The sequence below is a fragment of the Oncorhynchus clarkii genome, chromosome 12, assembly GCF_045791955.1.
Source record: "Oncorhynchus clarkii lewisi isolate Uvic-CL-2024 chromosome 12, UVic_Ocla_1.0, whole genome shotgun sequence".
In the NCBI taxonomy this organism is placed as follows: Eukaryota; Metazoa; Chordata; class Actinopteri; order Salmoniformes; family Salmonidae; genus Oncorhynchus; species Oncorhynchus clarkii.
The window spans coordinates 64840573-64853256 of NC_092158.1; the positions used below are offsets into that span (position 1 = coordinate 64840573).

At 40.3% G+C, this 12684-nt stretch overlaps 1 protein-coding gene across 1 annotated transcript; it reads right to left on the reverse strand.

The window, feature by feature from the left end:
- Positions 1-422: 422 nt before the first annotated feature.
- On the reverse strand, positions 423-12254 carry LOC139422131 (membrane-spanning 4-domains subfamily A member 4A-like). The gene is made up of 7 exons (XM_071173282.1): positions 12006-12254; positions 11788-11904; positions 11304-11360; positions 10821-11006; positions 10382-10504; positions 6000-6089; positions 423-677 (listed from the first exon to the last, which is right to left on the reverse strand). Exons 1-7 carry the CDS (start codon positions 12252-12254, stop codon positions 582-584), a joined length of 918 nt encoding a protein of 305 aa, XP_071029383.1. The 3' UTR covers positions 423-581.
- Between the last annotated feature and the right edge of the window lie 430 nt (positions 12255-12684).

Here is a 12684-nt window from a genome sequence, read left to right on the forward strand (position 1 = left end):
TCCTTATCAGGATGTTTTCAGACCCTTCAACCACAAAAATACACATTTATTTAGGTGTAGCATTAGTTTAAAGATCAATATTTACCCGAAATATGAATGTCATTAATTACATTGTATAGAAGATAAAAGTGACTTCAAACTAAAAAATAATAATTCTGTCAGTTTTATTGTTTCAATACATTAAGTTAAACATGCATTTGTGTGTTATTAAAAATGATGCATCATCATATTCTGTCATATAGCAGTGGTTGAATTTAGTTGATAAATCAGCTATACTTTTATATAAGAAATTATGATTAAATTATATCAATTAAAGAAAGATAGAAATGACAAAACATTAAGTTATAAACCACTTGATCATACCAAGAGGTTGTCTCCTCTACCGGTGGTGGTGAGTAACCTAAAGTAACCTAAACATTATACTGAAACATTGCATTACAATACATTATCAATATTTAACTGTCAAATTATTCAGATCAGTAATGTGGTGCTAACCGTTGCCTGGCTTGAATCAGAAAAATAGGCCTAGAGAACACAATTTCAACAAAAAAAAGAACAATGTATTCACGGAGGCCCAATTCTCAAGGGATGACAGCAGTGTATTGAGGAGGCAGGGGATTCTTTTGAAACCCTGTACCCATACCGTCTCCCACAGGACCATTTGGGTAGTTCCCAGTCTGTAATGAAAACAACACAGGACATATATGACCTTAACTATAGTTAGGTCCCAAATGGCACCCTATTCCCAATATATAGTGCTTTACTTTTGATCAAAGCCTGCACCATATACCCTATATAGTATACTGGGCCAAAGCAGTGCACCATACAGGGATTAGGATGCCATTTGGGTTGCATGCTATGATAGAAATTCTACAATAAAGAGATGTTAACAAAAAAGCTACAGTACACATGCTCAGTATCTATGACTTAAACTGATTACTTACTGGGTTGAGCCTGTAGAGTGTCAATATTGCATGATCATCACATCCTTGCAATTATATTACATCGCTAATGTTTATTTTCAATTTAGTTTCAGTTCATTTTCAGACCTTTATTGTTAGTTTTTATTTAGTTTAAGTTGTGTAAAAAATATTTACATTTCACTCTCATAATATTTATTTTTAGTGTTATGGACAGAATCAAATCTAATTTGATTTGATACATGCTTCGTAAACAACAGGTGTAGACTAACAGTGAAATGCTTATTTACGGGGCCTTCCCAACAACGCAGAGAGAAAAATAAATATTATTATTTCAAATAAAAAAACTAGGAATGAGTAATGATGACATGGCTATATACACAGGGTACCAGTACCCTGCACAGAGTCGATGTTCAGGGGTTTGAGGTACATATGTGCATATAGGTAGGGGTAAAGTAACTAGGCAACACAATAGATAATAAGCAGTAGTAGCAGCGTATGTGATGAGTCAAAAGAGTTTGTGAAAAAGGGGGTCAATGCCAATAGTTCGGGTAGCTATTTGGTTAACTATTTAGCAGTCTTATGGATTGGGGGTTGAAGCCGTTCAGGGTCCTGTTGGTTCCAGACATGGTGCATCTGTACGGCTTGCCATGTGGTAACAGAGAGAACAGTTTATGACCTGGGTGGCTGCAGTCTGAATATGTTTAAGGCCTTCTTCTACCACCGCCTGGTACAGAGGTCCTGCCAGGTCACTGCTATTCTCCTTATAGGCCGTTTCCTCGTTGTCAGTTATCAGGCCTACCACCGGTGTCATCAGCAAACGTGATAATGGTGTTGGAGTTGTGTGTGGCCACTCAGTTGTGGGTGAACAGGGAGTACAGGAGGGGACTAAGCACACACCCCTGAGGGGCCCCCGTGTTGAGAGTAAGCATGGTGGATGTGTTGTTCACTACCCTCACCACCTGGGGCGGCCCGTCTGGAAGTCCAGGATCCAGTTGCAGAGGGAAGTGTTCAGTACCAGGGACCTGAGATTGGAGTTCACAATGGTGTTGAATAGAGATTGCGGCATCTGTTGGGACGGTATACAAATTGGAGTGGGTCCAGGGTGTCTGGGATGATGGTGTTGATTTGAGACATGGCCCGCTTTTCAAAGCCTTTCATGGCTACAGATATGAGTGCTAAGGGGCAACAGTCATTTAGACAGGTTAGCTTGGCGTTCTTGGGTACATGGACTATGGTGGTCTGCATCAAGGTATGTAGGTATTACTGACTGAGTCAGGGAGAGGTTGAAAATGTATTTGAAGACATTTGCCAGCTGGCCAGCACATTCTCTGAGTATGCACCCTGGTAATCCGTCTGTGAATCCGTCTTTGAATGTTAACCTGTTTAAAAATGCCTTACACAGTAGTCCGGAATAGCCGGTGCTCTCATGCATGGCTCAGTGTTTCTTGACTTGAAGCGAGCATAGAAGGCATTTAGCTAATCTGGTAGGCTTGCGTCACTGGGCAGCTTGTGGCTGGGTTTCCCTTTGTAGCCCATGATAGTTTGCAAGCCCTGCAGAGCGTAGTAAGATTCAATCTCCGTCCTGTATTGATGGTTTGCCTGTTTGATGACTTGAGGAGGAGGTAGCGGGATTTCTTAAAAGCGCCCGGATTAGTGTCCCGCTCCTTGAAAGTGGTAGCTCTAGCCTTTAGCTCAGTATGGATGTTGCCTGTAATCCATGGCTTCTGGTTGGTATATGTACGTACAGTCACTGTGGAGACAACCTTGTCAATGCACTTGTTAATGAAGACTGATGTGATAAACTTGTCAATGTTATCGATAAATTCCGGAACATATTCCAGTCTGTGCTAGCAAAATCGTCTTGTAACTTAGCTTCCGCTTCATCAAACCACTTTCATATTAAGCTTGTCACTGGTACTTCCTGTTTGAGTTTTAGCTTGTAAGCAGGAATCAGAAGGATAGAGTTATGGTCAGTCCCAGGGCCTGGTCTGGAGTAAGCAGAATGTCCAGAGCTGCCGACTTGTTGAAGAAGAATTGCCATCCAATTCGAGGTTAGTGATCTCTGTACTGATGTCCAGAAGCTGTTTTCGGTCATAGGAAATGATGACGGAGACATTATGCACAGCAAAAGTTACCTTCAATGTAAAAAAATAAAACACACAAAATAGCAGAATTGATCAGTAGCCCGTAAAATGTCTGCTATCCACTGCAGTGCCATCTGGTAGCCAGTTAGCATGACGTGGGAGGATAGGAGCCATTTGTGTTGTAAAATTTTTGGGTGCTTTTTGGGATGTCACCTCTTGCAAACGGGGGGAAGTAGTGGCACTGTGTCGCAGTGTTAGACTACAGACACCTTGGATCGCATCCAGCTGTATCACAACTGGCCGTGATTGGTAGTCCCATAGGGCGGCGCACAATTGCATCGTCTGGGTTTGGCCGGTGTAGGCCATCATTGTAAATAAGAATTTGTTCTTAACTGACTTGCCTAGTTAAATAAAGGTTAAATGAATAAAATAATTCTGTACATTGGAGTCATTCCATGTCCCTTTTGAATAGCTGAGGTGATTTTCTCAAGTGTAAAATGCTCTATCTACAAACAATTGATTCTCGATTGCGCTGCGGTTTTAGATACCGTGAACACTCAGCTTAATTATCATCCAAAAACAATGTAGAAATACAAAAGATACACTTACTGTTTTCTGTTTTACCGCACATTTCCACTGAGGTTTTTTTGTGTAACACACAAACTGTACAAACTGGAAACCCCAATGTGCTCTCATTACTATTTATTTTAAAGAAACCTGTGGCACTTATGCCAGAGTACAGATACTTGTTGATTTTGTTGTCTGTAGTGGATCCAGATTTGAGTTATATCAACTTGAAAATTCTGAGTAGCCCCCCCACTAAACCTTACCAGTGTGCCCTTTCAATTGAATTGTGGAGTGACCACCCATAACTGTATTTGTCAGTGACAAAGATGTGGTCGTTAAATTTTAAATTTTCACTCCTGTGGCCTTCACCAAGTGAGTTGCTAGGCAAATGTTATCATTATATTTAAACCATGAAAATACATAAGGCCTTATTTTGAGGTCTAGCTTTACCCTATTTCAAATGCATGGTTTACAGGCCACATCAGGCCACTACTAATGTTGCAAATTTCCAGTAACATTCCCAAAATTCCCAGATTCCAGGAAAACCTGGGAAATTTACCAGATATTTGCCACCCTACCTCCTAATCAGATTATGATGGCTTGCAATGTGACATTACAGAGTTACAATATCCAACAGTTTAAAGTTTTAATCACCTGCAACCTAAATGAATAACTGCTGCCAGGGTTAGAGAGACAACCTAAGCCATTTAAAAAACTGGAACAACCATTTCAGTAATGGGAGCAAAAAAAACTAAGTGATTGGATTAGATTAGAAATGTGTTATGTTATTTATCTTTGTGTAGCACAAGATGAATCAATCAATCAGTCAATGTACATGCAAAAACACAGATATTTAAAAAAATCCTCCACCACCAATCTACATGCAGTAGAGCATGCTGGTAAAATAAATCATAATTTAAAAAAAATATAGTTGTGTGACTTCTCATTTAGTTTTGAGTCAGTACCACATAAATATTTTAATTATTTTATTTATTTTTTATTTATCCGTTATTGTACCAGGTAAGTTGACTGAGAACACGTTCTCATTTGCAGCAACGACCTGGGGAATAGTTACAGGGGAGAGGAGGGGGATTAATGAGCCAATTGTAAACTGGGGATTATTAGGTGACCGTGATGGTTTGAGGGACAGATTGGGAATTTAGCCAGGACACCGGGGTTAACACCCCTACTCTTACGATAAGTGCCATGGGATCTTTAATGACCTCAGAGAGTCAGGACACCCATTTAACGTCCCATCCGAAAGACGGCACCCTACACAGGGCAGTGTCCTGGGGCATTGGGATAATAATGTAAGGACCGACGCTGGAGCCGAGAAGCAGGTACAGGGTGTCAAACATTTAATGAGGATCAGACAAGGAACAAGACAGGAACAGCGTCAGCACACAGGTAACAAAACGACACACAAATATTAATGTGAAAATGGGAAACAGAGCTGGGGGACAGACAGATATAGGGAAGGAAAAAACACAATGTTTCTTTGTTTCCTTACGAGTTTCCATTAGCTCAGAACGTGCAATGCAAAACACCTCCGTGGGAATCTGTGTTAAAATGGCGCAGAGTAAGTGTGTCTTTTGAATTTGTAAAATCATTTTGGGGTGATATGAAAGTAGAATTTTCCAAAACCGTATTTGCACGCATTGATTATTAACAGTTAGACAGAGAATCGGGAAAGTTTAACACGTTGGCCCTGCTGTGGTCAATTGTTAAAACGAGAACCCTATGGCTGTATGGACTGGGTTCTCAAGAGCTTAGGTTAGGTTAAAATTATAAAGTCACAAATGGCAAAAATCACCAGGGGCTAATCATTCAGTTGAAAATAGTTGCGTTTTAGTAACTTTGATGGAAAGTGTTCTATCTAATGATGTATATAAACCCTGGATTGTAATTAGCCATTGAGAGCTTTGAAGTTTAGCTCACACAATATAATGTGAAAGTATGCATTAAGGTGTCTGTAATAGAATAAACATGTCAAAAACGAATGTAGACATTAATAAATGCACTTCGATACCTTACACAATTTGATTTACATTGGAGGAGTGCCAAGATGCACAGCCACGGCTTGGCCGTGGCTTCAATAAAGCAACCGCTGTCAGTCATACAGGGTTTATACACATTGGTTCTATCACGTGCAACTACCTCAACAATTTTATTTGGACGATGCTTAAACTTCAACTCAAACGTTTTCTAATGTTCCCAAGTACGGACCCACAGAATTTCATACACTGACCAATGTTTTGGTGATTACACAATTTGAAATTAAAGTTTTCGCATTGGAAATGTAAAATATTACTCCAGAAACTCAGTTACTAGGACACTGGTGAGATCTTTTTAATTCAAATTTTAGATAACGATCAGCCTATTAGATATGGCGACCCTGCAGTTCAACCTCCAAAAGATGTCATACCTCGTAGTTGATCTGAGGAGGGTAAGGTGTGTTGCTTGGAGTCATGCTGCCATGAGGTACCGGTATTTGATTCCCAATGATGAACACTTGCTAAAAGACAGACATGTCAATTTTAAGTACATTTCTAGTAATTCATTATTGAATATACAGGTGTCATGACTGCTCAGTGCTCTTACAGTTGCCAGAACATACTTTTGTACATAGAGTGTATGTGGACACCCCTTCAAATGAGTGGATTCGGCTATTTCAGCCATACCCGTTGCTGTCAGTTGTATAAAATCGAGCACCCAGCCATGCAATCGCCATAGACAAACATAGGCAGTAAAATGGCTTACTGAAGAGTTCAGTGACTTTCAATGTGGCACCCTCATAGGATGCCATCTTTTCAACAAGTCTGTTCATCAAATTTCTGCCCTGCTAGAGCTTCGCCGATCAACTGTAAGTGCTGCTATTGTGAAGAAGAAACGTCTATGAGCAACAACGGCTCAGCCACGAAGTGGTAGGCCATACCAGCCAAGTGCTGTCTTCGGTTGCAACACTAACCACGAGTTCCAAACTGGCTCTGGAAGAAATGTCAGCACAAGAACTGTTCGTCGCGAGCTTCATGAAATGGTTTCTATGGCCGAGCAGCCTCACACAAGCCTAAGTTCACCATGCACAATGCTAAGGGTCGGTACCTTCCCGAATGCATTGTGCCCACTGTAAAGTTTGGTGGATGAGGAATAATGGTCTGGGGTTGTTTTTCATGGTTTGGGGCAGGCTAGGATAAAACTACAGCATACAATGACATGCTAGATGATTCTTTGCTTCCGACTCTGTGGGAACAGTTTGGGCAAGGCCTTTTCTGTTTCAGCAAGACAAGCCCCCGTGCACAAAGCGAAGTCAATACAGAAATCGTTTGTCGAGATCGGTGTGGAAGAACTTGACTGGCCTGTACAAAGCCCTGACCTCAACCCCATCAAACACCTTTGGGATGAATTATGAATACTGAGCTATAATGTATGCTCAAAACAATGGAGAAATTATATTATTTTATACTAATACAATTGCAAAGTGAAAGAGATGCTTTTTCTCTCGAAAAGATAGTGGTAAAAATGATTGACACCACTGTTTCCAATACCTGTCAATATCTCACCTTGTGAGGATAACGACACTGAGCCTTTTTCTAAAATGTCCTGGTACTGGTGTCATGACAATTTGTTTCAGAAAATGTAAGATTTCTAAGGAGCCAATGTCACCAGGTGAGTGTTTGGTAGCAAATAGACATAGCTCTTTACGCTCCTCACACTTAGCAATAGTGGTTTCCTTGAATAAATTAATTTTGACTGTAGTAATCCTTTGTATCTTGTTTGGAATTCATTGCATTTTCTTGTATTAGTTTGTGTGGATTTTATTGCGGGAGAAACTGTAAGCTCTCTCACCATCCACACACACCATTAGTTCAAACACCTGTGTCTCCAAAGATCACCTGATGTGTGTTTACCACCACCATTTGTCTGCCCCTAGTGGTCGGGAGTGTAATTGCCCAAATAACACCATAAGCTACACCCAAATTGGCTCCAACACACCGGCCCCTAATGGTGAACAGCAATTACCCAATAAAGTGAAATGTGAGTGAATCCTCTTTCACTTCTTCTGTGGTTCAGAGTTCTTCCCAGGTTCCTCTGTACCCGCTTGGAGTAGCCAGATCTTGGCAACAGGTCTGTCCAGTTCTCCTGTTCTGTTTTATGTCTCACAGACCAGACCTGACCCTTCTTGTCACGTTAGGTTTCCAACAACTTTCGCATCAGCCACGACCCTCTCGGTGACCAGCTTAATATACGACCCCTTATGCTTTCTATATCCGTTTACTCCAAAACTGTTGCTACAACAGCTGGGATAACGACATACCCCAATCTCTTTCACAGCAATGGCAAGGATGGAGGGCTTTGACAATTTTCTACATTGTAGAATAATAGTGAAGACATCAAAACTATGAAATAACACAAATGGAATCATGTAGTAACCAAAAAAGTGTTAAACAAATCAATAGTTGTTTTAGATTTTAGATTCTTCAAAGTAGCCACCATTTGCTTTGATGACAACATTGCACACTCTTGGCATACTCTCAACCAGCTTCACCAGGAATGCTTTTCCAACAATCTTGAAGAGGTTCCCACATATGCTGAGCACTTGTTGGCTACTTTTCCTTCATTCTGCAGATTAACTCCTCCCAAACCATCTCAATTGGGGTGAGGTCGGGTGACTGTGGAGGCCAGGTCATCTGATGCAGCACTCCATCACTCTCCTTCTTGGTCTAATAGCCCTTACGCAGCCTGGAGGTGTGTTGGATCATTGTCCTGTTGATAAACAAATGATAGTCCTACTAAGAGCAAACCAGATGGGATGGCGTATTGCTGCAGAATGCTATGGTAGCCATACTGGTTAAGTGTGCCTTGAATTCTAAATAAATCACTGACAGTGTCACCAGAATAGCACCATCACACCCCCTCCATGCTTCATGGTGGGAATCACACATGCAGAGATCATCCGTTTACCTACTCTGTGTCTCACAAAGACACAGCGGTTGGAACCAAAAATCTAATATTTGGACTCAGACCAAAGGACAGACCAAAGGACAGATTTCCACCTGTCTAATGTCCGTTGCTCATGTTTCTCGGCCCAAGCAAGTCTCTTCTTCTTATTGGTGTCCTTTAGTAGTGGTTTCTTTGCAGCAATAGGACCATGAAGACTTGATTCACGCAGTCTCCACTGAGCAGTTGATGTTGAGATGTGTCTGTTACCTGAACTCTGTGAAGCATTTATTTGGGCTGCAATTTCTGAGGCTGGTAACTTTCCTGTAGCGGTCCTCATGAGAGCCAGTTTCATTATAGCGCTTGATTGTGACTGCACTTGAAGAAACTTTCAAAGTTTTTGACATTTTCCACATTGACTGACATTGTCTTAAGGTAATAATTGGACAGTCGTTTATCTTTTCTTTTTTGAGCTGTTCTTGCCATAATATGGACTTGGTCTTTTAGCTACCTTGTCACAACACAACTGATTGGCTCAAACACATTAAGAAGGAAAGAAATTCCACAAATTAACTTTAAACAAGGCACACTTGTTAATTAAAATGCATTCCAGGTGACTACCTCATGAAGCTGGATGAGAGAATGCCACGGGCGTGCAAAGCTGTCATCAAGGCAAAGGGTGGCTACTTTGAAGAATCTTAAATATAAAATATATTTAGATTTGTTTAACACTTTTTGGTTATTACATGATTCCATATGTGTTATTAAATACATTGTAGAAAATAGTAAAAATATAGAAAAACCATGAAATGAGTTGGTGTGTCCAAACTTTTGGCTGGTACTGTGCATCTTCCGTTCATGCTGGGAAACGAGAGAGTTGCTCCCACGAATCAGAAAGCCTTCCTAGGCTTGAGCTCATGGCCTCTGTGTTTGCAGGAAATTATCTTAACAACAGCAAGAACCGTGAGCTCTCCCACCATCCACACACACGCCATATGTTCAAACACCTGTGTCTTTATAGATCACCTGGTGTGATTACCACCACCATTTTTCTTCCCCTAGTGGTCGGGAGTGTAATTGCCCAAATAATACCATTATATAAGATACACCCAAATTGGCTCTTACACTGGGTAAAGTTCATGATGCATTTGACCTTAACAAGGGGCCCAGGACCAGTGGAAGAAAATTAGCCCCATACATTAAAGATCCACCATCATATTTTACAGTATGTATGGTGTTATTTTCTGCTCTTGCGTTCTCATTTCGATGCCAAACTCACCACTGGTGTGTGTGCTCAATGAGCTATTTTCATGTCATCCAACAAATGTAAATGCCTGGAGTTTACTAAACGGCATTAGCACTTGGATTGAACACTGTGATTTGATCAGATGACATGAACATAGAGCTCTTTCGCCACACACACCAGTGGTGGGTCTGGTGTTGAAATAAGAATACATTAAGCAGGAAACAACCGCATAAAATAAGCGCAGACCAAGGATATCGATGATCTGGAAGGATTCTGTACGGATGAATGGTCTAAGATCCCTCCCAAAGGGGTCTCCAAATCACAAAACATTTTAGAAAAAGTGTCAGTGCTGTTATCCTTGCACAGTGAGGTATTGAAAACAGCTGTGTCATTCATTTTGACCCATACCTGTTTGAAAAATAAATATAACTTGTTAAGCAAAAACTTTCTCTGAGCAATTGTATTAGTACACATTTTTGTGTGCATACGATGTATTTTAAACAGTCATTTCTGCTCATTTTTATCAAGGGTGTCAATCATTTCGGACCACATTGTATATGAAACTAGATTTCTGTCTAAATGTTGTACAACATTTTGACAGAAATCTATGTCCAAAGACTCACCTCAGGGGTGGAACGGCAGCACTGGCAGACAGCTCTGCAGGCGAATGACGAGACACAGATGGACACTATGAACTCCAGCATGGAGAAAACAGCCAAAACACCTGATATTCCCTGGGACCTGACCTATAGACAGAGAGGAACAGGAAACAGCAGTGAACTAGACTACACCGCCATTTTGGATTAATTATGTACAATTAAACTCTGACTCCCATTTCAGTGTGGGCTAACAAGAAGTATAATTTAACTCAATAGCATCTAATTCACTATTTCTTGCATGTTTGAGATGTCACATGTATGCTACAAATGGGGTATAATTTAAACTAATAAAAAACATGAAACAGTACGTACAATAGTCTAGTAATATGATTATAGATGATAAATTCCCCTTTACCGATTTACAAATATCTCCTGACCAAAGGAATAAGCATTTGGTATATACCCAATACTGTTGACAGACATAGGATCGAGGGTAGTTGATATAGGATGGAGTGTCGTATGAAGGATAGCGTGGATAGTCACAGTAGTAGCGGTAAAAGATGATCCCAGCACTGTCTAAAGAATGCAGAATGGTGCCAGTAACAGCAGTAACCGTGGCGACAACATTCATTCCAAGGGAGCCTTTTACCTAAGGGACAGAGCAGAAAGAGGACATAGGAATGAATGATTGGTTGTGAAGAATGAAATGCAATATGAAATACAGTGTGTTGACAATCATGATTGCAAGTCTTTATTAAAGGGGCAATTTGCAGTTGCTGAATCGCCAGTGCCTACCCACTGCTTGTGTTGTGGGAGGAGAACAAACAGGTTGAATGAAAACAACACGAGGGCCGATATGTGAAGTAGATTCTATGTTTTGAAAAAGAGTGGAACTTTATAAATCAAAAGCCTAAACTTTATTGAGGCAAAAATAGTTGATACTGACCAGACATTTGTTCAGTTTGTTGTCAGCAGCAACAGTTAGAGAGCCTGCAACTACATACTGAGATGGAACAAGGAAGATATTATACAAGTCCACGTACCAAATGGCACCCTATTCTCTACATAGTACACTACAAAATTACTGTACTATATAGGGAGTAGGGTGGGACAAACATATTACTACAGTGTGACCAAAATTCAAATTCAAGTTTAATTCCTCCCACATAGAAGTCAACAGAAACTGAAATGCATGAGTGTATAAACGGCACAGGCCTAGCCATGTACATATACATTGATAAAAGTCATTTGTTAAGTCATTCATTATACATTAAAGATTTAATAAAAACATGTAAAAAATGCACATACTGTATTGTTTTTAATGCATTTCTTTTCAAAATATGACATGATTCAATTATTAGGATGTTTTCTTTGCATCACGACAGACAGGAAATGCAAGAAATTATTATTAGACAGAGCAGCTCACTCACAATGATAGATCCCCAGACAAATATTCCACTAAATACTCCAATTTTGTCTACTTGTGGCCCTGCAGTCATCACGATTCCTGTTAACAGCATTATCAAACCAATCATGATCTGTATGGTCTGTGAGAGAAAAACAAAGCAGGATTTTTTTTTCTCTTCTTCCAATACATTCAACCAAAATGAAAAATAATTTTCAAATGATATAAAACATAAATTCTTACTCCCAGCGCTTTTGGATGCCCTGCCCGGAAACTTCCCAGCACTGAGGAGACCGTCTGTCCCAGACAGTGAGGAGCAGATGCGACCACTGCAACCCCCATCCCGTTCCCATAGGGGTAGACATGGTTGATGACCACCGCCCCGTTAGTGGTGGTTGTTTGAGAGCTGGACATCTTCACAGAGGACAGAAGGATGTTTGTAGTACAGTAAGAGGTGATATGGCTGGTCAGCTGTGTATTGTTGAGCCTCATGCAAAGTTTGTATTCTACCTGGGACTTGCAAAATAGGTGTGTGCATCAGCCAATTATTAGACTTCAAACTAACCCCATTAAAAATGGGTAGGTGATAGGCTCTGTGTGTCTGTGGTTGCTGTATCATCTGTTAATTTGAATAACTTCCTCATTGCTGAGCGACCCTTAGTTCCTTCTTGTCTTATCTTCCCATCTTGGGCTTGAAGTTTTTGTCTATCGAACACAGGCTATAAAAGAAACTCATACATTTATTTTGTTATGTGCTGTATAGGCAACCATTTTCAAGGTGTCGTATAATAAAGTAATTCATTTAACCAAATACTTTGCCCCTCTGTGGGGAGACATCCTGAATTAAAGCAGAAGTAGGTGAAATAACCGGAAAAACTGTAAATTAGTGAATGTTAAATTATTGGTGAAAAGGCATTAAATA